General features: G+C 48.4%; 8 protein-coding genes across 15 annotated transcripts; 5 read left to right on the forward strand and 3 right to left on the reverse strand.

Moving 5' to 3' along the window:
- Positions 1 to 427: 427 nt before the first annotated feature.
- On the forward strand, positions 428 to 2,169 carry LOC136189806 (protein Wnt-2b-like). Of its 2 annotated transcripts, XM_065977827.1 has the most exons (5): positions 428 to 504; positions 557 to 807; positions 1,076 to 1,386; positions 1,628 to 2,095; positions 2,143 to 2,169. In XM_065977827.1, exons 1-4 carry the CDS (start codon positions 434 to 436, stop codon positions 2,075 to 2,077), a joined length of 1,083 nt encoding a protein of 360 aa, XP_065833899.1. In that variant the 5' UTR covers positions 428 to 433; the 3' UTR covers positions 2,078 to 2,095; positions 2,143 to 2,169. The 2 variants fall into 2 exon arrangements, with proteins under 2 accessions (XP_065833899.1, XP_065833898.1); XM_065977826.1 differs by having other exon boundaries at positions 1,628 to 2,169.
- LOC136189787 (protein O-mannosyl-transferase TMTC3-like) lies at positions 2,158 to 4,819 on the reverse strand. Its single transcript, XM_065977797.1, has one exon. It carries the CDS (start codon positions 4,791 to 4,793, stop codon positions 2,337 to 2,339), a length of 2,457 nt encoding a protein of 818 aa, XP_065833869.1. The 5' UTR covers positions 4,794 to 4,819; the 3' UTR covers positions 2,158 to 2,336.
- LOC136189793 (WD repeat-containing and planar cell polarity effector protein fritz homolog) lies at positions 2,206 to 8,363 on the forward strand. 3 transcript variants are annotated; one of them, XM_065977808.1, is made up of 26 exons: positions 2,206 to 2,302; positions 2,369 to 3,011; positions 3,058 to 3,582; positions 3,643 to 3,759; positions 3,811 to 4,808; positions 4,877 to 5,004; positions 5,055 to 5,097; positions 5,156 to 5,228; positions 5,276 to 5,335; positions 5,392 to 5,512; positions 5,561 to 5,763; positions 5,816 to 5,880; positions 5,932 to 5,997; positions 6,057 to 6,156; positions 6,216 to 6,252; positions 6,314 to 6,384; positions 6,437 to 6,487; positions 6,541 to 6,615; positions 6,674 to 6,762; positions 6,815 to 6,919; positions 6,977 to 7,082; positions 7,142 to 7,256; positions 7,312 to 7,435; positions 7,484 to 7,547; positions 7,603 to 7,696; positions 8,017 to 8,363. In XM_065977808.1, the coding sequence occupies exons 6-26, from the start codon at positions 4,935 to 4,937 to the stop codon at positions 8,208 to 8,210; spliced, it is 1,926 nt and encodes a 641-aa protein (XP_065833880.1). In that variant the 5' UTR covers positions 2,206 to 2,302; positions 2,369 to 3,011; positions 3,058 to 3,582; positions 3,643 to 3,759; positions 3,811 to 4,808; positions 4,877 to 4,934; the 3' UTR covers positions 8,211 to 8,363. The 3 variants fall into 3 exon arrangements, with proteins under 3 accessions (XP_065833880.1, XP_065833879.1, XP_065833878.1); XM_065977807.1 differs by having other exon boundaries at positions 2,251 to 2,510; positions 2,560 to 3,011; XM_065977806.1 differs by lacking the exons at positions 2,206 to 2,302; positions 2,369 to 3,011; positions 3,058 to 3,582; positions 3,643 to 3,759; positions 3,811 to 4,808 and having other exon boundaries at positions 4,826 to 4,915; positions 4,963 to 5,004.
- A 953-nt stretch (positions 8,364 to 9,316) lies between these two features.
- On the reverse strand, positions 9,317 to 10,661 carry LOC136189808 (protein CNPPD1-like). The gene is made up of 7 exons (XM_065977829.1): positions 10,434 to 10,661; positions 10,298 to 10,379; positions 10,118 to 10,238; positions 9,934 to 10,062; positions 9,818 to 9,879; positions 9,630 to 9,753; positions 9,317 to 9,575 (listed from the first exon to the last, which is right to left on the reverse strand). The coding sequence occupies exons 1-7, from the start codon at positions 10,489 to 10,491 to the stop codon at positions 9,348 to 9,350; spliced, it is 804 nt and encodes a 267-aa protein (XP_065833901.1). The 5' UTR covers positions 10,492 to 10,661; the 3' UTR covers positions 9,317 to 9,347.
- LOC136189807 (phosphonoacetaldehyde hydrolase-like) lies at positions 10,341 to 12,250 on the forward strand. The gene is made up of 6 exons (XM_065977828.1): positions 10,341 to 10,646; positions 10,840 to 10,880; positions 10,933 to 11,258; positions 11,322 to 11,516; positions 11,831 to 11,977; positions 12,028 to 12,250. The coding sequence occupies exons 1-6, from the start codon at positions 10,579 to 10,581 to the stop codon at positions 12,214 to 12,216; spliced, it is 966 nt and encodes a 321-aa protein (XP_065833900.1). The 5' UTR covers positions 10,341 to 10,578; the 3' UTR covers positions 12,217 to 12,250.
- Positions 12,251 to 13,514: 1,264 nt separating this feature from the next.
- LOC136189795 (protein Wnt-7b-like) lies at positions 13,515 to 16,901 on the forward strand. 3 transcript variants are annotated; one of them, XM_065977811.1, is made up of 6 exons: positions 13,515 to 13,888; positions 13,942 to 14,015; positions 14,211 to 14,278; positions 15,002 to 15,639; positions 15,697 to 15,947; positions 16,145 to 16,901. In XM_065977811.1, exons 3-6 carry the CDS (start codon positions 14,214 to 14,216, stop codon positions 16,607 to 16,609), a joined length of 1,419 nt encoding a protein of 472 aa, XP_065833883.1. In that variant the 5' UTR covers positions 13,515 to 13,888; positions 13,942 to 14,015; positions 14,211 to 14,213; the 3' UTR covers positions 16,610 to 16,901. The 3 variants fall into 3 exon arrangements, with proteins under 3 accessions (XP_065833883.1, XP_065833884.1, XP_065833885.1); XM_065977812.1 differs by having other exon boundaries at positions 13,942 to 14,011; XM_065977813.1 differs by lacking the exon at positions 13,515 to 13,888 and having other exon boundaries at positions 13,928 to 14,011.
- A 167-nt stretch (positions 16,902 to 17,068) lies between these two features.
- On the forward strand, positions 17,069 to 20,803 carry LOC136189800 (DNA cross-link repair 1A protein-like). Of its 3 annotated transcripts, XR_010670458.1 has the most exons (13): positions 17,069 to 17,682; positions 17,733 to 17,985; positions 18,045 to 18,106; positions 18,160 to 18,241; positions 18,291 to 18,436; positions 18,502 to 18,656; positions 18,711 to 18,852; positions 18,905 to 19,132; positions 19,180 to 19,277; positions 19,339 to 19,403; positions 19,462 to 19,608; positions 19,664 to 20,011; positions 20,151 to 20,802. XR_010670458.1 is itself a non-coding variant. In XM_065977819.1 (8 exons), exons 1-8 carry the CDS (start codon positions 17,397 to 17,399, stop codon positions 19,042 to 19,044), a joined length of 1,266 nt encoding a protein of 421 aa, XP_065833891.1. In that variant the 5' UTR covers positions 17,069 to 17,396; the 3' UTR covers positions 19,045 to 19,135. The 3 variants fall into 3 exon arrangements, 1 of the variants encoding a protein (XP_065833891.1); XR_010670457.1 differs by having other exon boundaries at positions 19,664 to 20,803; XM_065977819.1 differs by lacking the exons at positions 19,180 to 19,277; positions 19,339 to 19,403; positions 19,462 to 19,608; positions 19,664 to 20,011; positions 20,151 to 20,802 and having other exon boundaries at positions 18,905 to 19,135.
- Positions 19,024 to 20,708, reverse strand: LOC136189801 (uncharacterized). The gene is made up of 3 exons (XM_065977820.1): positions 20,298 to 20,708; positions 20,180 to 20,246; positions 19,024 to 19,989 (listed from the first exon to the last, which is right to left on the reverse strand). Exons 1-3 carry the CDS (start codon positions 20,673 to 20,675, stop codon positions 19,181 to 19,183), a joined length of 1,254 nt encoding a protein of 417 aa, XP_065833892.1. The 5' UTR covers positions 20,676 to 20,708; the 3' UTR covers positions 19,024 to 19,180.
- Positions 20,804 to 22,382: the final 1,579 nt, after the last annotated feature.

Here is a 22,382-nt window from a genome sequence, read left to right on the forward strand (position 1 = left end):
TAATTCAATACGTCACCGTGTAAATTAAGTACAGTGAAATCCTGTCACAAGCCAGCTGCTATTTTACTCATGAAATCAAAATGCTCCTAAGTGTGTCTTGCTTCAATAATTGTCTAATTAGGCATATCAGTTTACTAAAGAAAGTACATCAGTGTCGTCGTTGTCGTTAGGATAATACGTTCTCATCATCATCATGATCATCATGTTATTGAAGAGAAGTTCGCAGTTCACGCCGATCACTGACCAAGGCAGGAAGTCTGGCTTTTAGTAGCCGCGGCCCGTGTCTTTTTTGCCGCTCCTAATTAGAAATACGCACAAACAACGATTAATGTGATTCTTAGCGCCGCCTCTCGGCGATAGACCGCGCCCTAAAAGTTCTTAAGTACCGCGGCACTGGCGGAGTGTAGCTTCATTGTGTTTGCAGCTGCAAGCAATGCAACTTGAGTACGCCGCTATCCTTGTTTCTGTCGTCTCTATCCTTCCCATGAGTTCAAGCCACTGGTGGTGAGATTTCAACTCGAAACTTTTGATGTCAAGCTAGTCATGATGTCCGTAGGCAATTCGGCGCATACGTCGAGAAAAATTATCTCGAGCACGGCGTTTTCGTTCCCATACAGTGCGACAACATGAATCTCCCGACGACCCAGCTATCTTTGTGCAAAGACCCGCGAAACGAAAGGCTGATGACTCACCTCGGACTCGCCATCAATCTAGCAGTGACTGCCTGCAACAACTCGTTCAACTGCAGTCGCTGGAACTGCCCCTACTCGGGCGATCGTAACCTGCTGGGACCGCTTATAGGCCATGGTAAGGATATAAGCAGTGCATGGCGCAGCCGCTGCGGCAACTGGGATCCTTCAACTCCGTCCCGCCAAGCTTAGATCACTTATAGTTAGGTATTCTCCTTGGGGCCCCGCGGGCCGAATAGAGACCATTCCTAATGAAGCGTCCGCGACAAAAGGGCAGCCGCGGTGGGACAACGATGGTGGCGGAGCCCTCGGGGGGTTTCTAATTCTAAATACCTAAGCACTCCGATGTACGTCAGCGAATGTTTTAAAATGGGTTGTTCCGGCAGGAAATCGCGAGACGGCCGTTGCGCACGCCATCACGTCCGCATTTGCGGCATACACAATCACACGCGACTGCGCCCAGCAAAAACTGACGGGTTGCGGGTGCGACTCGACGCGACGATCGGATGCCAGTTTGGCGACCGCTGCGAGTGAAGTTTTGGCGCAGCACCCCAATGCGAGATTATCGTGGAAGGGCTGCAGCGAAGACGTCGAATACGGATACTCAAAGTCAAAAGAATTCGTCGATGCGGCTGAAGAGGAGACGCGTCAGGAGAAGAAGTTGATGAATCTTCACAATAACGAAGCCGGACGATTGGTGAGTGTCCGCTGAATCGCGCTGCCTTTGATCTATAATAGCAGCCATTAATGATTCATATACATTAACCAAGACAGTGCAGCGTGGGGGTCTTAAGAACATCCTTTTACGCACTTGCTCCGCGTGTATGACGTCTTTAGTTGGGGAACTTCCTTTTACGCATTTGTGGATGACGTCTTTAGATGGGGAAAGATAGCATCCGCTCGTTGTATCACATCTTTTATTTGGCTTCTGTCTATAGGCAGTTAAAAAGGAACTGGTGCTGCGCTGCCGTTGCCATGGAGTCTCGTACGCCTGTAACGTTCAAACGTGCTGGTACGAGATGAAACATTGGAAAGACGTAGGCGAAGAAATCAAGTCGTTATACGACAAAGCTGTAAAGGTGACAGTGAACGCTCAGTCGGGTAAAGTAGAAAAAGCAAACGGTAAAGAGCCTGGATCCGAAGAAATGATTTACGTCAATGAGACACAGCCTGATCTGTGCAACCTAACAAAGGGACGCAAGTGCTTCAGGAAAGGCAGTTCGAGTGAGTGCTCCTGCGACGTTCTCTGCTGTCAACGGGGATACAACACGGTCCCAAAAACGATCGTTAAAAATTGCTTTTGTAAGCTGAGAATGACTCCGCCTCCAATAAGAATTGTCTGCAACAAATGCACCAAAAAAATCGAGGAGGATTATTGCAGAAAATAGCTCGATCGACTGATATTCGTGAGTCACTGTGATAGGCTTTAGCCGCCTAATTAATTAATCAATAGAGCCAAATAAAACGATTCCGTGAAAAAGCTCGATTAATTTTGCCAGTAAGAAAATGACAGACCGCAACAGCAGACCGTGTAGGTAGTACAATGCCGACGCCGCTAGTTCTGGCGCGCTTGTTGTCAAACAAGGTCAGGTCACATGCATGGTAGGCTGCCGGTATGAAAAGTCAATTATGTCTAAGTTTTCCCCGTTACTTATTGGAAGCGTTTGCCTTCATTTTAGATTGCAGTACGTTGAGATGCTGTTGAATACCTGGATATTGCGGATCAAGAGCGAGAACTTGCTGGAAACTCTTTTGGGCTTCTTTCCACTGTCCTAATTCGACAAACGCTATCGCGATATTATGTTGACATGTCGCGTGACGGTTGTCTACTTTCAAACATCCCCTATACGCGGTAATAGCTTTTTCGTAGTTTTTCACCGCAATGTGACTGTCTCCAAGAAGCTGCCACGAATTCGTGTGACGAGAATGATGTTCGAGTACTTTTTCGGCTTCTTCGATCGCTTCGAAATGCCGTCCCTCTCTGCTATAAACGAGAGCCAAATTGAAGCGAGCACTACGATGATTCGGATCAATATCAAGAGTTCTTCGAAACCAATTTTCGGCCGCGCGTCCTTGCCCGAGATCCATGGCAACGATACCAAGATTAAATAGCGCTTTATCATTACTTCCATCTACGGTCAAGACTCTCTTATAGAGACGCTCGGCTTCGATCAGTTTCTCCTTTTGTCTCGTCTCCTGCAGATGAAGACCTAAATTGAGCAAAGAAAGGACGTGATTCGGATCGACGGCTAACGCGTCGCGAAATTTTCTCTCGGCTTTCTTTGCCTGATTACCCGAGAGTGCAACGACTCCCAAATTGAAGTGAGCGTCAGCGTACGAAGGTCTTATATCGATCGCTTTCTGATAGGCCTGTTCGGCTTCGGCCATACGATTCGTTTTCAATAGCAAATCGCCGAGATTCATGTACGCCGATTCGAAGTTCGGCTTCATTCGAATCGCTTTGCGATACAACTTCTCCGCCTCGTCCATTCGACGGGGATCGCGCTTGATGAGATTAGCGAGATTATAATAGACGTTAATATGAGACGGCGGAATGCGAAAACTCGAAAGCCCGTCCGCCGCTTCGCCTTTCAATTTGGGCATGAGATCGATCGCCTTTTGATAGTACGTCTCGCTTTCGTCGAACCGTTCCATCGCCTTGAGCACTCGACCCAAATTAATCAAGCCACCGACGTCGTCCGGCTGCAATTCGACGCCGTGTCGAAATCGTCTCTCCGCCTCGTCGTACTCCTTCCGATCTTCGAAGACGTGACCCAAATTGCTGTAGAGTTTGGCGTTGCGCGAATTGACGCGAATCGCGGACGTAAAGAGCGTCTCGTCGTCGTGCCAATCCGGATTGCGCGACACGGTCTTCGCCGCGTGGCACAACAACGTAAAGACCAGTAATCCGTCGATTAGGACCGGACTAAAGCGCCCGCGCAATTTTTTCCAGCCCAATCCGACTAGAAGACTAAATCCCATGCTGGGAACGTAAAGGATTCGTTCGGCGACGACGAAACCGACGGGAAAGAAGAGATTCGACGCCGGAATGAATGGAAAAATAATAAAGGCGAGTCCGAGTATCGTCATTTTCTTTTCCCAATGATTTCCTTTCGAACAGAAGAGTAGAAAATATGTCAACCCGAGTAGAAAAGCACCGGTGCCTACATTTCTGACGTCGAAAAACGACTCGACGAGCGGTATCGTCTGCATCGTCCAATCACAGCAGAGACTCGACGGAAATAGAAGCAATTTAGCGTTGACAAAGAGAAGGTAGAAATAGGTGAGTTGGCGCGTCGGAGTCGAAGCGACCGCGGCCGGATTATCGAACGAAGTGAATACGGGCAATTCGGCGCCCATGATTTTGATTCTCAATATCATAAAAGCGAGGGCGGAGAGAGTGAGAATGAAACATCGTTTGATAGACGGTTTCAAATGGGGTCGTTTCAAAAAGGAGATCCATTCGAACAGATCCATTTTATCGGCGATGAAAATATCGTATGTGCAACAGAGTGCAACGACCGTTATGCCTTGTTCTTTGCACAAGGCCGATACGATGCACAGGAGAATGGAAACGATGAGATAGCGCGCGCTATTCGCTTCGTCCTGCCGACTTTTTCGGTATGAAAGAAAGCATAGGAGAAAAAATACGGCGGATAGAAGTTCGGCGCGGCCCACGACTCCCGCTACGGCTTCCGTGTGGATCGGATGGAGAGCGAAAGATAGTCCGGCGACGAGCGCGGCGGCGCTGTGGCTGCCGTAGAAAAGCGCGCCAAGCGAGGCCAAAAGCGCGGCGATTCCCGCATGTAGGAGGATGTTGAGGGCGTGGTAGCCGCGTGCATTTAGACCGTCGAGCGCGTAATTGAAACGAAAGGAGGCGACCGTGAGCGGGCGATACGACTTGTGACTGCCGTCCTGAGACATGGGGGTTCCCCAGAAGTCGTTTCGGAATAAATTCGAAAGGGGCGTGTCCGGACGAAGATCGGCGTTTTCCACGACCGCTGACAAGTCGTCGAAGCAGAATTTGCAGTCCAGAGAATTAATGTAAACGAGACCGGCAACAAAACCGACGAAAAATACCGAAGAGGAGCCGACGAGCTGCATTCTTTCGTTGCTAACGTGCGTTTGCGCGCGCGCCACGGTTTTATATCAATCGGTTTCTCAAAAAATGGCTTGTTTGCGAATAGAAGCGCACTATTGGACAACTCATTCATGCAAACAATGCCGTTCGTATTTCTCCAGTGAATGACTAGGTGGACGTTTGCATATCTAGAGCCCGATTGCCGAATTCATTCTTATCACGCCAAAAATCAAGGCAAGTCAGTAGATCATCGCATCGATTGGGCCTAATTGCTTCTATTTCAGATCTTTCGACGGGCTACCGCGATAGTTACCGATCGTTTGTCGAAGGAAAGCTCTCGTCCTCCTATAATCTATTTATTCATTTATTTATGTATCCATTGATTAGGTCGAAATGAAAAATGGGCCTTGTCCAATAAAAAACCGGACAAGCTCAGAGACACCTTATCAGAATTCAACGTAGGACGGGAAGAGATAAAAAAATTATTTTCTCATGCTATGCACAGGATCTTTGCTATTCTCACAAATGCTTTATTATTTATTGGAAAAGTCAAAGATATCTGAGGGTACACCGTCGACAGCTACTATCTCGTTTTTTTTTTATAGTCTATGTCTTTTTTAGGTATTGCTTGATAATGGGACGGTTGCAGCTTTTACCCTATCCAGCAATCTTGTTGACGCGGAACGAATTCTTCTGGACAAGTCGTTGTGCAGCAAACTCGGCTCGGAAATAATTTCGGATGGTACGTAATTGGATTGGAATGAGCAATCAATCGATTTTTTCCGTTCAGCTGCTTTTGGAGATAACTTCATCGTTTTTTCGTTTTATGGAAAATCCAGTCTTCTCTTTGTATTGCTCAAAAGGCCGCTTGACAGTCTCGATGACAAAATGGAACGGCTCTCTTCTCTCGATCCCAAATTTCTTCTCGTAGACATCCCCGGACTGAGATCGCGTCACGCGAAATTAATGGCGATAAACAGTCGTCAATCCCTCGTAATTGAAAACGCGAAAAAAAATCGAATCTTTCGTCTAAAACTACTTTGAGGTGGCTTTGTGGTGGTCACGCGAGGCAAAGGAAGAAAACAATCTTGTAATCATAGACATGTCTAGGTAAGCCGTATTCTCTCCGTTCCGTTGCTCGCTCATAGAATTTCTCTTCAGCGGAAAACCAGAAATGCACTGTAGCATAGCCACGCAGCACAACAACGTCTTAACCTGCACGTTCAGGCAAAATTAAACCATATAGTATAGTCGTCTTGAAATGGAATTCGTTTAATTAATTGCAGCGTTTTGAAAACGCACTGCTTATATACGGTTGAGGGTGGCTTTGTGATTTCCGGCCAGCCGGCCGTCAGCAGTTCGGTGTACGAGTATGCTCACTCTAAGGTCATCTCGCCCTAAATGGTATGATTGTCGAAACGTCTTCTGAAGTTTTATTCGTGCAGCTTCTCAAAGTGGCTGAATCTCATATCTTAATTCAAGGTAAAAAATCGTCTGATCCGCATATTGAACTAAAAAGATGCGGGATTTTTTGCTTCGTTAGGCAAATTGACTATAGCGAAGAGAAACTACGCGGAGGACAAACTTTTTCTGGCTTGTGACAATGGTCTTTTGGTAAATACTAGGCACATCGATTGCCCTCTTTCTCATAGATTTACTTATCCAGATTCTTCACTATGATAATAACAGAGAAGTCACCCATCATTTATCGAATATCGTAAGTTTATTGCGTAGCCGCGACGTGGTCTTAGAAAATTCTTTGTCGCTCAGCGCGAGCCTACAAGCGCATCTTGGCATCCTTCAGATATTCTCATAATCGTTGGAAATAGCCGAGGAAGAATCCAGGCAAGGAAAAACGATCAGTCGACTCTCTCCCTGTTTTTCTTATTCATAGACGTCCTAGTGTTTTGACGTGGGACTCGCTCCTCTTCGCGTTTTGAATAGTTTTGAAGAGACGCCGAGTCTGTCACTCGACGTTGGTCTATTTCTAAGGCGAGTTAGAGAGAAATCCAATAGATAAATGATTCGAGAATATTTTGGATAGCCAAGAAGGCGGCCTAGATTTCATAGAGTGGTGTCACGATGGCTCCCTGTCGAGAAACCCTTCCGCTTTTGACTTCAGCGATTGCGCGATCGTTCTGTTCAGGAAGTCAGTTGTTGTACTTTATATGTACTGGGATGGTCATTTCTTCTCGTTTTCACAAAGGGGTCCTGCATGTCTCCTTCGTTTCGTTCTTGGCCTCATCAGCCAAGGAAAGCTGGGCCCCATGGAACTTGTGACTGAGTACATAAGACTCAGAGATCCGGCTAAGGTGAAGAAAGCATCCTTTTTTCGTTCTGTTACACTAGTAACAGTGCTTCTCGTTGTTAGGCAGTAAACATATTGAAACGGTTAAATTGGAATACGAGTGGAAAAATGTGCTTTACGTGTTTCACGCTGATTATGGATTTTCTCCTCAAGCAATCGCTTTCTGAGGAAACCGAAAGTTTGTCTTTTTTTTTGATTGAATATCTAGTCTGCACCCCGTCTCTTCTTTCTAGGTTTGTGTGAGGAGGCTCTGGCGACGTTTCTATCTCCATCTGGTCCAATATTGGACGCTGTAACGGATCAGTTCAGGGAGGGAGTACACAACATGGCGAGACGTTTTCATCATCATCTTCTAAGGTGAAAGACAAAGGCTATTTCGCGCACTTTGTTTCTATTCGTCTACAGGTATCAACGATTAGAGAAGGCATATCTATTGGCAGTAGATCTCGAAGACAGGGACCTTTTTATGGCACGTCGAATTGCCCTGTTTGCCGCCCTCTTCCGAATCTTGTCTCTGGTGTTAGGATTTGCACTTTCTTGCACGCGACGCCGGCGAAAGCGTTCTCTCTCAAATAACGAAGCGAAAAGCTGAAAAAATCAGGGTCGATCCTCTCCTAGGTAATCCAATTTTATTAGTTAAGCCATTAGCCGTCCTATAACTAGTCCGTAATTAGTATACTATTTTTTTTAAAGTGCTGTGAGACCCCGGTGCCGTAACAACGCTCGTAGACACGTGCACGCAATCAACGTAGCTCGTAGTAACAGCACACTCGCACGATGCACTCAGTTCCCAGCCCCTGCTGTTCTAAACAATAACTTGCAAGACCAAAAATAATCCATCTTTTTCCGTTGACGGGGTCTCGACGTCTTTCGGGTCTCTTGTTCTCAAATAAGAAAAATAGATAGTCCTGATTATCATAATTCTGTTGTGGCTTTAGACTCGTTGCGTTCTCTGGAAGGAACGACGAGCAGCAGTTCGGAGGCGATATCAGGAAGTCAAGGCGGAGGAGCGCTGTCGACCGATCAAATTCCACTCGACCTCGAGTCGTCGGAAGGGGACGAAGAGGAGCCTGCGGCGGCGCCCGCGTCGCCGACGGGCAGCATTCAAGTCGTTCACTTTGGGATGGTATGAGCGCGAGATATGTTGCTCTTCTCGAAGTTCCAATTTTGCGGTCAGTCGCCGCTCGTTTATGTTCCTATTTGATGACGCGCGCTTATACGGAACTTGTGCAATTTGCACGCGAAATGAGAAAGGTAAAACGGCGCGCAGTGCCGTCAACGATTAGAGTGTCTGCGACTGCAGCCGGATGTTCGATTAGAAGGGTACCACATTCCTAGAAGCTGACGACGTTCGTTCCTTCACTTTATCTTATCTGAGCGTGCTGTAGGAAGTCGCTATTGAGTTTCTGTGGAACCGGCGACGAGCAATGCACTGTAACAACGCTCTACTATCTCTATTAGGACAAATTAATTGGCCGTCTTTCCAACGAAGGAGCCAAATTCGACTGATTTCATTCCCCTATCACGACCTGTTTGCCCGGCACGGGGCCCGCCGTCGATAAAGACGATTTCATCGGCTAGTTGACTCTCCAAGAAACTCGTCAAGTGAAACGAAGCTTAGCTGGTAGTTGGCAGTACCCTGAAGGTATAATTAGGATCTATGGCTGCTTCCAACCAACCGCCACTTTGCGATCGAAGATGCGACGGCGGCGACGGCGGCGACGGCGGCGGTGGCGGCACGTACGCCTGACACCTAGCTTGTTTCCTAGCAAAACATTCTTGTGCGCAGACGACCTGTCTGACTTGTTCGCAGCGAAAACATCTCGGAGAACGAAAAAAATTCCATCGCGTCTTCGCATCCGCCGCACGCACACGTACACGCGACCTCGGACGATATAACTTTCTAGAGCTTCGCCCGTCGCGGACCCCTCTAAGGAGAATACCTTTGTCATTCAACTATTTCTTGTAGGGTGGCCTCGGCGGTACTGCCGCGACGGCGCCACCGCGATTTCTGAAGCCTTTCACGAGAGGAACCCCCCGCCAGGCTCGGCGCATGTCTTGACTCGGCGGTTCCCTGCAGCGAGTCTTATGCAGCATATGTGCATGTCGAAAACGAATAATCATTTTATAAAGGGTTGGAGCCGCGACCACAAAAATTAGATAGTCGTTTCGTAATGGCATTGGCGCGTGGCGAACTTTATCGTTTCTTGAGTCGTCACAAATGCGACTCTCGAGTGCTTGCAAGCGTTACGACCGCGAGTCACTTTATTTAGCCCACATGCCTAACCCCGAGTCCTCTATTCCTAACGAAACTTCTACAAGCAATTTTTTCTACTAACGCGACGTTGTCATATGTCAGATTCCTAGTCGTTGTATTTTGATAAAAAGCGTTGCAATCGACAGTTGGATAGAATTGGCCACCGGTTGCCATGGCGTGACCCACGGTAAACGTCACGCAAACCATTCCCACGTAAACTGCCCCACATATGAGAAACACCTACATTGTCTCTATGCATTCAGAAAGTCAAATGTATGAACTTTTACTAGATACCTGTACGACACTTTTATGAACTGATTCCGTCAAATCCTGCCGTTTCACAAGCCAAGACCAAATGGCGTTTAAATCTGAATAGGAAAAACAGCCGTTTGCCGCCAAAGCAGAACGGAAAGAAAGCCTTGCACAAGAGAAATAAAAGCACATTAAAACCAAGAGCATCAGAATCTCTATACGGCACTAACCGAGCATCCACTCCATCTAAAAAATCTTCATATTCGCGTGGATTGATAAAAACGTCCCAATTCTAATATAAAAAATTTCAGTGCTGTACGAATGCTAGACGATTTTTTTTCCCTACCAAAGCGGCAAGAAATTTTCGCTCTAGTGCATTGATCGCCTTTATTTTTCGTCTTCCTATGGAGGCCCACCCTGAATTTTCAATAGCATCGTCTTCGCCTTCGTCGTAGAGAAATTTACTCGCTACGAGCTAAATACGGCGACGTCACATATCAATTTTATTTTATATCTCTAATCACTACAACCAAAGATATGAGAAATAGGTCGGATGATGAAATGGTTTCTAAGAATAGAGGATTGCGTTTTTGAATGCGATCGGTGTATATCATGGCGGAGAGAAGATGAACTTTAGACAAATTTGCGTCGCTATGTACATAGTCACATGACGAATCGAAACTGATCCTACGAGCCGAGGGATGGCATACCGAGTTACTAGGCCAACGTAGCCTAATTTAACTGTTCTATCAGGTAATTTCGCCGCCAATTTGAAGTGATTCCATGCCATTTCTAGTGTAACAAAGAACACGTGACGACAAAACGAGTGAATAGGGCTTGAGTTACCCGTTAAAACAGCCGAGTAATCGCCTTTCTCGACTCCTTCGTCCTCAAAGAAGTTCATCGTCGACGAAAAACAGCACGAGAGCGCTTTTCCTAATGTAACGTGCGTCGAGACAATCCGGGACTGCTTCGGAAGTTCGTCGACGTTATGTTCCGTCTCCGCTGGCTTTCACGAGCCAATCGACCGCTTCGCTCGTTATCAGGCAACGGGGAGAGGTACGTTAGCTGTAAAAAGTCGAATAGCGCTGCTTTGACACCGCCGTGTCACTACACGCATCGAAGAATATCGTGTCCGCGATGAGTCTTAATTAATACAGAATCAAAATTGAGTGCCATGACGCCATTTAAGCGTCGATTAGTACAGCATGTCGCGTAAAGTTCCTATAGCATACAATTAAAAAATGTCCAGGTCGAAAAGAAGCCGTAGCAATGATCTAAAACAAGTCGCAGGTACATCTCCCGCTCTCAAAAGTGGAGTACTGTACAACTGAATTCCTCTCAGGCGCCGTCTTGCAAAATCCTCGTAGCGAGTATCGCTGCGTGCGACGATATCAGGGAAAAATCAAGGCGGTTATTCTCGACTGGGCGGGAACGGTGCTCGATTACGGCGTCTATAGCCCGGCTGTCGCCTTTCTCGAGGTTTTCCGACGTGAGGGCGTGCCCATTACCATGGAAGAGGCGAGAGGTCCCATGGGAATTCACAAGAAAGTTCACATACGAAAGATTGCGGGTCTGGAAGCGGTCAGACGACGGTGGGAAGAAAACTACGGACGAAATCCGAACGAAAGTGACATTGAACGAATGTTTGAAAATTTCGTCGTCGAGCAGGTAGAGATGAAATAAATCTCCGAGGGGAAAGTGTTCGACTTTTTATTTCTTTTCTTTTTCGAGTTGGCTTGTTTGAAGAAGTACACCGCGCTGATTCCCGGCGTCTTGGAAACAATCGATCATCTCCAGCGCGAAATGAACGTGAAGATCGGCTCCACGACCGGATTCACCACGCCTATTCTCGAAATATTAAAAGAAGAAGCAACTCGAGCCGGATATGTACCAGATTGTTACGTGGCCGCAGATGAAGTCCCTCGGGTAAGAGAGGCTCCGAAAATAGATTAGGAGGAGGAAGAGGTGGGAGTAGTAGGAGGAAAGGAATTAGTAATCTGAGATAGGAAAGGTCTGTGACCACAAGAAACGAGAAGGAGGGCGGCGGAGGAGGGCGGCGGAGGAGGAGGCTTGTTACGTACATTAGTAAACCGATATAGGAAAGATCCGTCATCACAAGAAATTAGGGGGGTATAGCTTGTTACGTATTTGGTGGAACAGAGTAGCAGTAAAAAGAAAGAGGATAGTGTACTACACTGTTTTTTTTTGACCCAACTCTTTTTATGGGGGGGGTGGCCAAGGCTCGACCTTATCCCTTTATGGTTTGGCTGAATTGCATTCGACTCGGCGTGAGCCCCATTCAAGCCGTCGTCAAAGTTGACGACACAGTCGACGGCGTGCGCGAGGGCACATCGGCCGGATGCTGGACCGTTGCCGTAGCGAAAACGGTGCGCACCGGGGATCCCTCTTATAAGAAAAAACAAAAGTAGTCTCACAGGGAAATTACATGGGGCTCAACGAAAGCGAAATAGCGGCTCTGGACGACGACGACTACGAACGAAAATTGAATCATTCGTACGACATTTTGTCGGACGCCGGCGCGCACTACGTGATCGACTCGATCGCCCAACTACCGCCCGTCGTCGACGACATCAATCGTCGTCTGGCGAGCGGAGAGGAACCGTGAGGGGAAGGGGGGAAACGAGGGAGGGGGAGGGAGAGAAAAAAAAGACGCTGTGACGTACGACAGATTGTGCTGCTTCTGCTGCTGCTGCTGCTGTTTGCCTCCGCAGGGTGCTTGGGGATCGTCGTCAGATATGTCTGTGGCGCGTAAGCTGTGTCTGTCTTTTGTGGGGCTTGATAGTGTCGAACTTTTTCTGTCGCGTCGACTATCGCCTAAAATTCGTCTCCTTTCGTTCAGAGGAAGCGAATTTGAGACGATAAAGGGAACTCCTGCTGTCTCGTCTCCATCTTGTCGCAAGAGAAGGTGTAGATGGGAGGGAGGTGGGAGAAGAGCGCGCCCTATTCGCAAGACAACCTTTAGTAGTCTCCTAGAGTACTCTCACGAGTATCGCACTTCGTTGTCGCACGGGATTGGTCCATCGCCAGCGTAAGTCGATGCCACTCTGTTTGTCTGTGACGAAATGGCAAAAAATACACAGAGACACGCTTTGTCCTTATCGGACACTCCGATTCCCTTTCGGCGAGACGATCCAAAACATTCCATGGGCGCGCTTAACTTTTCTGTTAGTCAACATTTGATAAGATAGGAGGTTGGAGTTGCTCTACGACTTGACCCTTCTTTATTGGTTCGTGCCCTGCGGCCGCACCGCGGTCAACACGGTAGCGTTACTGCAAACATTCCCACTTCTAGCGGCACTGTTTTGAGAACCACGCCATCCTGTCGTATGACCTTGGTGAGGGTGGGCGCACGCACGTAGGAAAATCAGCAAAGACGTCATCAGGGCGCTCTTGCGGCAGACGGTGCCGTCCGCAGCTGCACGCGGCCGCCGGACGGGTGGCGCATTTCCGCTCAAAATGTTACTCGCAGTAGTGGGGTTTTCTATGCTACGCACGGTAGGCGTCTACGCAGCGTGAGGTGATACCCCACTCGCAAGGCCATGTTGGTTTTTGCGTCAAAGAAAACTTTGCGTTCTATAGTTGCAGTAGCACCGAGGCTCAACTGATTAGCCTCATATTCTTTCGTACTTTCAATTTGTGGCCGCGCGGCAAGTTGCGGCCAAATTCAAAGTTAGACGCAACGCGCTTGGCTACACTGCATGGGCGCGCGGTTTTGCGTATGCCGCGGCATCAATTGAATATCGGCTGTTTTGTTGGTCTAGTGATGGATCCCGGTACTGTTTGTCCAGCAAACCCCATTAGTTGATGAGAGCTCGATTAGGAGCATATAGGGTGTGTCCGAAAACTAGTACGGTTTCGTTCCACTTTCCGACTGCCATGGTTACTCGGTTGGGCGGCGTTTTGCGCGCGCACGCGAGCCGGCGAACCGTCCAATCAACGGCGTCGTCGCGACGCTCGCTTAAACGTCGTCTTATTAGTTGACGCTCGTCGCGTGTCGAACAGCCTAACTTCTAGGAATTATATGCGTGTTTATTGGTAAACGGGAACAATTTAAGTGGCTGCACGTGCGAAACGCGTCCGACTCTTCCGCGAGCCGGTTTGCGACTGTTTGGATAGAATCACCAAACCGCCCCATCTCATATTATTGCACCAAACACAAGCACGAGCGGCGGCCAGTTGCAGTTCACACGAGTCCCGGCCCTTTTCGCGTAGATACGCGTCTCTACTCGATTATTTGTTGATGCAATTAGCACCTCACTTCCGCTCTCTGCCCACTGGTAAATAGCGCATTCATTACTCGGTACGCTTTACTTGCCACTGTCCTTCTTAGCAGATCGGATCGTTTCCTCGAGCTCTCGAAAAAGCCCCCCAAGTGACTCGCTCGATCCTATCTATCTATAGTAGGTAAGCGATCGATGATAGGCTGTATGTGCGCGCGCGTACTGTACGCGCGTGACATTCCTCTAGCGCGATCGCGATCACGGCCCTCCGACAATCCCCCCCGACGTTTATCCGTCGCTTGACCTCCCTTTTAGCGTTCTCTCGCCGGATATCGATTAGAAATGGACAACTCATTTGGTTTATTCCTCTCGACTATAGGTTATGAATTGGAAAAACGTCTCCTCGTGTATCGCAGCAACGGCGCTAATCTTTCTCGTCGGTCTTAGGTACAAAGGGGAACTAGTACTCCGTAGACTTTTCGCGTAGGCACGTAAATCGACCGTGACTCGGGTCCGCGTCCCTTGGGATTTTGCCCACGCATGTGCGTCGCGGCTCAATCTTGTGACAGATCGCCTTCGAATACGCGGGAAAAAACCGGGGTGTTGTCGCGCGCGCAAACCCCGACAGACTTCGGGGTCGAATGCGACCGAGTGAGGGGGTCCTCGTGTCCCCTGCCGCGTATCGGGTGTTCGATGGCGCGCCGAGGCAGCGATCGCATTCGGATAGAGTGTGCATCACCTTAGCAGCAGGCAACGACGAATTCTAACTAGCCATCGAGCCGCTAGACAATCAAATTTGAGATGGGGCCGTTTGACAGCGCTGGGCGCAAGTTGCACTCTATCCGGAATCGATTATCATGCTTTACGCGCCGCGTTTCAACCATCGACTTATTGCGTTACGATAGATAGAGGCGCGGCTTTGAGAACCTCTCGCGCGCGCGCTCGCGCAATATCCTCGGGGGCTGTTTTTTTGGCGGCCTTTCTTCGCGTACGAAAATCGAATCGACAAGTCCCGAAAAAAAGACAGCGCCGCCGCCGGTCGCTTACGAGGCTCTAGAGGGGCGGTACACGCGTCCTTTTCGCGGCACGATCGGCATTAAAATTTTAGATTGCGCGCAGGGCGATAACGAGACTCGGGGGGCCCTCCCTGACTATTTTCTTTATCCTTAGTGCGGTGCTAATGAATAAAACGAAAGGCGTCAGCGACGCCGAGCGTTTCGACGACAATAACTTCGTTCGCGATCGAGAAATCGCTTTCGAAAAGAAAGAAGTAGAGCGCGCGCGTCGCGCCGTCGATCCAGTTCCGTCGTGCAAAGGATCCCAATGCACGGTCGAAGAGCCAACCGAATCGAGCGGCGAAGACGCGACGACGACCGAGAAGCCGGCGAGTCACGCCGACGACGTCGCGCTCGCGCGGAATACGAAAAAGCGACATGATGTCATTCCTTTGGAATTCTACGCCTACAATCTGCCCGAACCGCTTCGACGCGACGGCAACGATTCGCGTTCGCTCGCCGAATCGATTCTGATCGTCAATCGATCGAAGGATTCGAACGTGAACGTTTTTCGGCTAATGCGATTCGACTTGAGCGACGCGCTCGCGCGCGAAGCGGCGGCCATGTGCGAGAATTTGCCGTTGAAGGGGCGCGCCCAGATGGACGTGTGTCGACACTATCCGACGGCGATGCCCGCCATCGTTCGCGGCGTTCAACTCGCTATCAATCAGACGAAAATTGATTTGCAAAAGCGGAAGTGGGACGGAAGTTCGTTGACTAATCCGAAATTCGGACAGAATCTACTCAAGAAAGGTGAGACATTTTTTGATTATGAAAGTCGTTTTTTTGAGAATTTTTTGGACTTTTTAGCTTGTAAGGAAACGGCTTTTTCCCATGCTGTTGTATCTGCCGGCATTGCCTACTCCGTCACCGAATCCTGCTATCAGGGGGAAATACGCAATTGTCAGTGCGACAATAGTCTTAAAAGGGGTCCCTGGGACGGGTGCAGTGCGGACGTCAAATTCGGTGTGAAAATTTCCGGCCAGCTGATGGACGGCGCCGAGACGAGTCACTCCCTTCACTCGGAAATCAATATCCATAACAACCGAGTTGGCAGACTGGTGAGTTCTAATTCCTCTTTTCGATGGTTGCCTCCGGGTCCAAAATCAGTGAGAATCTAATTGCTCGTTTGCCGCGCACTCCCTTCGTTTCTAAGGCTTATGTGATTGCTACCCTGTTACGCTATTACACTGTACTATTGCGCGTAGGGCTTACTTTCTAATACAGATTGATTAGTCCTTTGTCTTTTTATTGTTAGGCCGTCGAGAGGTCGCGCGAGGAGAAGTGCTATTGCCACGGCATGTCCGGCGCGTGCACGATCATGACCTGTTTCATGCAATTGCCGCCGTTCTCGCGAATAACGAAAAATCTCGTCGAAGCGTACAATCGTCCAGTTAAGACGGCGTCGAACGACGTCGGCCGGCCGATGCGTCCGAGCGAGTGGAAACTCAATAATCAGGCGAAAGAGGATCAGCTCGTCTATTTGTCGCCGTCGCCGAATTTCTGTCGCAAGTCGGTTCGAGAGGGATCCGTCGGCACGAAAGGTCGCTTGTGCGAACTCGGGCACGGGCACGAGGGAAGCTGTCGCACGCTCTGCTGCGGGCGAGGATCAAAGGTGCAGCAGAAGGTGAATTTGCGGAAATGTCACTGCAGTTTTCAGTTCTGCTGCAGCGTCCGCTGTAAGACTTGTAAGGATACCGAGCTATATCACGTTTGTCGTTGATGTCGACGACTGACTGTACAAACGAACGAACGAACGCAACGACGGACTTTCTATTACACTATTCACTGACAAAGGGGGAAGGAGGGGGCGAGGAGGAGAACGTTCTATTTTGGTCTTGGCCTTAAAAGGAGAGATGGAACTGAAGAGTTTTAGTCTAATTAGCTCTATAAATTAAATGAACGAGATAACGACTTCATATATGTATAATCTAGCAATGATATTTTTCTCATCTGAAAATTTGACGTATTCCTAATTGAAATAGAAAGCGTGTGAAACACGTTGTTGCACAGGACTCCGTCTCTCTCTCTCAGGACCTGCTATAGAGAATTGAGCCACTGCACCTCTCGTGTTATTTCACAGTAATACAGTATAGTAACTGCGATACACTGCGATACACCTCTGCGACAGTCTGCGATACTTGCGATGCACACCCTGCGCGCGCTATTGTAAAATGGAATCTGACATTTGGAACTACAAACCATTGCGCCGCACGAAACGACATCCAAATCCGATCGTTCAGCACGCAGAAAAGACCGAAAATGTGTCCTTAGCGGCGTCTCTCTCCCAATCACGGCAAGGAGTCAAGCGAAGCTCGTCGAAGCAAGTCGAATCGGCTCCAAAACGCCTAAAACCAGACCGTTGCGAGAATTCAGACCAAAATCAGCTATCGATAGACACTCCAGTATTGGCGAAGAGCCAAGACAACGCGACCCTGCCACCGATTCCGAGCCAAATATCGTTAGAATGTCTAGATAGCGTCTCAATCGACGAAGGAGCGGAATTCGAAATGGAACTCGCGTCTGCTCCACCGAAAAGTCCTCCCTGTCGCCTTCAACGATCGTTTTCGGTAGAGCCGAACCTCAGGCAGTCGTCCCTATTCAATTTTTATCAGCCTAAAAGTGGAATCCCAAAGCGAGATAGAACGTCCAAAGTAAAGCCCAAACCGTCTGATCTCTCGAAGGATGGGCAATCGCCTTCCTTCTCTTATCCGCGCGCGCTGATGAAGACAAAGAGTTTGCCTGCCAATTCCTCCGCTAGAGTTTACAAGTGTCCATTATACAAACGAATACCAGGTAGTCAACGTTTTCGTCGTCTCAAAAAAAAACGTATCTTTTGTATTTAGGAACTGATATGACGGTCGATGCTTTTTCCTACGGTTCGATCGACGGCTGCTCTTCTTACTTTCTGACTCACTTCCATTCTGACCATTACACCGGTTTGGGAAGGCATTTTAAGCATCCTATTTACTGCAGCAAAATTACCGCCAATCTCGTTAAAAAGAGACTTGGCGTCAATCAACGATTCGTCGTCCCTTTGCCAATGAGAACGCCCGTTACTCTTAGAGGCGTCGAAGTGACCCTACTTGACGCCAACCAGTAAGACAACAATCCTTAAGAACTCCAACAGTCCTTATTCGTTGTATTTATATAATTAGCTGTCCTGGCTCGGTAATGTTTCTCTTTGTACTCCCAGATGGTCAAGTTATTCTACACACTGGTATTTGTATACTAGAGTAGATAAGTACTTTGGAGTTGATTTTCGCTTTGAAGGGGATTTTCGAGCGTCCGCTGATATGGAAACGTATCCAGAATTGCGAGGAAATTGCATAGACGTTCTCTATCTCGATACGACGTAATGCCTGCATAGGATCGGAGCTATTGGGAGTTTTTTTTCTTTTTAGTTACATGAATCCGCGCTATTGCTTTCCCAAGCAATGCGACGTGATTCGATACGTTGTGCGTATTGCGAGCGAAGCTGTGCGCAAGGAGCCGAAGACTCTCATTGTCTGCGGAACGTATAGCATAGGCAAAGAGCGGGTGTTTCTAGGCACGAAAATCGGGTTTAGATGTGACGGCTCTATTTACTAAGTGATCTCTTTTTTTTCTTTTTAGCTCTGGCTAAGGCGCTGGGGTTTAAGATTGGCCTTGCCAAGGAGAAGATGGCTCTTTTGTCGTGCCTAGAGGATCCAGAAATGAATTCCATTGCGAGTCATGATTTTTTGTCTTGTCAAATTCATGTACTTCCTATGGGACATCTGTCTCTGAAGGTGCGTGCATTGGCGAGCGTTCTCCTTCGGATTAGCTAGCTATGTACTGTACAGAAGCTGGATATGCATCTGTCCGAGTACAAGTCGAAATTTAATTCGCTGTTGGCATTCAAGCCGACAGGATGGACGTACAGCAGCAGAGCGAAGAATCTCCGAGACATCAAGCCCTCGACAAAGCGCGGAGTTACGATTTACGGTGAAATCATCTAAAGCGACCTTCTTTGCAAGAGATTATATTCGCGATTCAGGTGTTCCTTACAGTGAACACAGTAGCTACGACGAATTGCGCCAATTCGTTCGTTTTCTGCGACCGGGACGAATAGTTCCGACTGTAAACGTAAAGTCGACGAACGAAATGCAGAAAACGTTCAGGGAGTGGCTGACGTAGCGTCGTCCACTCCAACATTTTATTTGATCAAATAAAGTAGTTTTAGTGCAAAAGAGAAACAAAGAATCTTCGTGCTGTTTTGTTCGTGGTAAGGCAGAAATTGCTTGTGCATCTCTATTCAATTCCGAACCGCAGATTATGTGCTCGCGCCACTTTCGCCACTGGACGAGTCGGTCGAAGCCGAACCGAGTAAGGATTCGTCGGTTGTTGAATCTTTTATTGAATCGATTGAGGTAATCGTCGAAAGTGGGGCTTTCATAGTTGGAATCTGAGTGGTGAACGCTGGAATTGTAGGCACGTGCAGATCGTGCTCGAGCTCGTCTTTCAACCACCGGAGAATAACGTTTTGATAAAGTCGAGTAAAGAGCAACTGATCTCCGATTCTCGTCTTAAAAATGCCTTGTACCGTCCAAGCAGAACCGTCCCTCTGTTCGGCGACGAGCGAGGAACCGTTCAGATGAGCCGCCGTCGGAATATTCGTCTCGTCCTCGTAAAGCGAACAAGAGAGAAGTCCTACGGTCGTCGAAGAGCACGTCACTCTCTTTGACACCGGCTTGTCGTCTGGCGAGTGATAAACGATAAGCCGACCTTTCTTAATTTTCGTCGTCTTGTCGAACAGGCAAATCGGCTTCAAATGCTTGAAGCAGACGTCCGAGTGCATGCGAAGAAGAGCGACGTCGAACCTCGATTTGTCTTCGTATTTCTTGTGGATTTCGACGCTGTGAACTTGTCGTCCGCTGATCTCGACTTGGCTATGGCCGCGCAAGCAGCTCGCTGATGTGACGAACTTGTCGCAGTCAGTGACCATGATGGCATTGCACAGGTGCTCGTTTGTCGCCGAAAGACGAACTATCGTCTGCCACGGAGGATTCTTCTCGTCAATTTGCGGTTCGTCGTCCGTACAGCGAGCACATTTGCATGGATCGTGATCCAAGTTGCTAGAATCTGTTGAACCAATTGGTTGACGGTAAGAGATTCTATACTGTACTGCCAAAATGGATCTATTGGATGTTATAATAGATTCGTTTGTGCAGTACAGTGAAGTCAGGTTTCCTTTTTTTGTAAAACGGTCACCTAATCTTCATTTGTCTTTGGGACCCGTAAAGATTAGGCTGTCGTTATTTAATGAACTTACCACCCAAGCAGTCGCCTCGAGTCAGATTGAGCAGGGCTAGAAGCTCGGACTCCAAGAAAACATCCCCCTTGTTTTAAAAAAAAGGATTATCACAGGATATGACATCATGCACTTTCACCTGGTGCGCTACGACACCGTGGGGCAGAACGCCGTAAGGCGCATCTTTACCGCCTAGCAGTAGCATGTACGGCCCCGTACTATTGATCTGCGTGCATCTCGCTTCAGAATTAATGCCCGTGACTCTGATTGTCGTTGTATTCATCGGAAAGTCGAGCCCGTGTATAGATAAAATGCACGTAGGAATAAGATCGACGACTTGACCGTACGCCGACGGGCGATCGTGGATTGGTTCGACCGGTTCGGCTACAACGATTAGAGACGACGCATTGACCAAGGCGCTTAGATTGTAAGAAGGGGTAAATGGGCAGTCGGAGGCGGAGAAGCTCAATTCGCAAAGCGCGAGAAAGAAAAGAATCAGCGAAAGGCGAGGGCTCATTGTTGTCGCGCGCGATATAGTCTGATGATACAGTGTTAGTTCTCTCCGCGCGCATGCGAACGTGTTAACACCGGAAATGACTCAAAATTAATCCCACACTTACATCACGATTGTGACGTCACAGTAATTACTTATTTGAACTTATGGATTATCCCTACTCGACGAGCGGCACGCCTTGGTCGTATCTCGTGCAAGATCGCGCCGACGCGTTTGCTCTTCTACTCCGTCGCTGTTCGATAATGAATGTTCTTAACAAGGGAGGCGTCGCCGCTATTCACGTTGCCGCCGAGACGGGAGACGTCGACTTGTGTCAAAATCTTCTTAGAAACGATGCAGATCCGAGCATCGAGACCCAATGGGGACAGACGCCGATGGATCTGGCGCGAATGCGCGGTCACCAAGAAGTCGAGAAGCTGCTCCAGTCTGCTGGCGGAAAATGCAAAATAAGTATAGGCGTCGATTATAGAGGCAGTTGAATTAAACATTTATATGCAGAGAAAAAAGGAAGCTTGTGTCGCAGTGCCAAACGAAACAAATTCCGTCTTCTCTACTCCAAACTTATACGCGAAAACAAGTCGGCTTTCTTCGTAACCTTCTTCATCAAAGCAAGACTCGGCTACCTGTAAGTACATTGAAACTACGGATATAATAAAAATAGACTTATATATCATATCTAAATCTAAACACCAAGTCCACGGACAGTGGATTTCCGTGAGCTAAAAAAGGCCGTTACAATGATGCCTTACAGTACACTGCATATCGTTTTGTATGCACGATGGGCGCCAACGTACTGCAAGATTTCAATGACCGAAACTTTTTTACAATTTCGCTCTCTTAGATTGGTAAACGAACTTCAACGGGCCGTCGGTGCTCGTCTCTATATGTACGTAAGCCAGCTGTTGGCCTGCGGGGTTCCTCTCAATCTCGCCGGCTCGGACGGTCAAACGGCATTACACCACGCCGCTCGTCACGGTCACGTCGACGTCTTTCGACTCTTATTGGATCATTCGACAATCGCCGACGTTAATCGGTCGGATCGTCGCGGTAACACGTCGCTGCACGTCGCCGCCATCTACGGAAAGGCGGACGTCATACAGATGCTGATCGACTGGGGAGCCGACGCGTCTCGTACGAACGAAGACGGACGATTGGCCGTCGAGCTTGCCATGGCGATGGGACACGAAAAAACGGCGACGTTATGCAAAATAGCGCTTTTGTTTAGAGAAACCGCCGTATAAAGGAGATCAACAAAACGATAAAAGTATTCAGTAGGGCACCTGGAGGATGGGGAATTGTTTGCCCGAACAGATGACGTTGACGCGGGGACGGAGCGGCTTTGGCGAGGTGTTCACGTTAACTAAATCGATTCAATCGAATGCATTTAGAGAAGCGCAGAGAGCGCGGGAAAATGTGACTGCTCACGAGGAGGAGTTCATAAAGGGAAAGTTCAAAAGGTCGAGACTTCCGCCGCGGCGACGCCTGACCACCGGGGAAGGAGGGATCTTCTATTTCCGATTTCTTTTGTACAGAACGAGGGAGTCAGCGTGCCGCTCGGCTTCTCCGGATCGCGGACGGGCTCCGGTTTGAAGAGGTCAGACTATGGAACACGCGAGCACTTCTCATTCACGCAAACGGACGTATCAACCATTATCGTCATATCCGGATCCGCGTAGGGACGAATTGAGGAAGTTGGTAGTTACCTAGCTA

Source organism: Oscarella lobularis, chromosome 8, assembly GCF_947507565.1.
Source record: "Oscarella lobularis chromosome 8, ooOscLobu1.1, whole genome shotgun sequence".
Lineage (NCBI taxonomy): Eukaryota > Metazoa > Porifera > Homoscleromorpha > Homosclerophorida > Oscarellidae > Oscarella > Oscarella lobularis.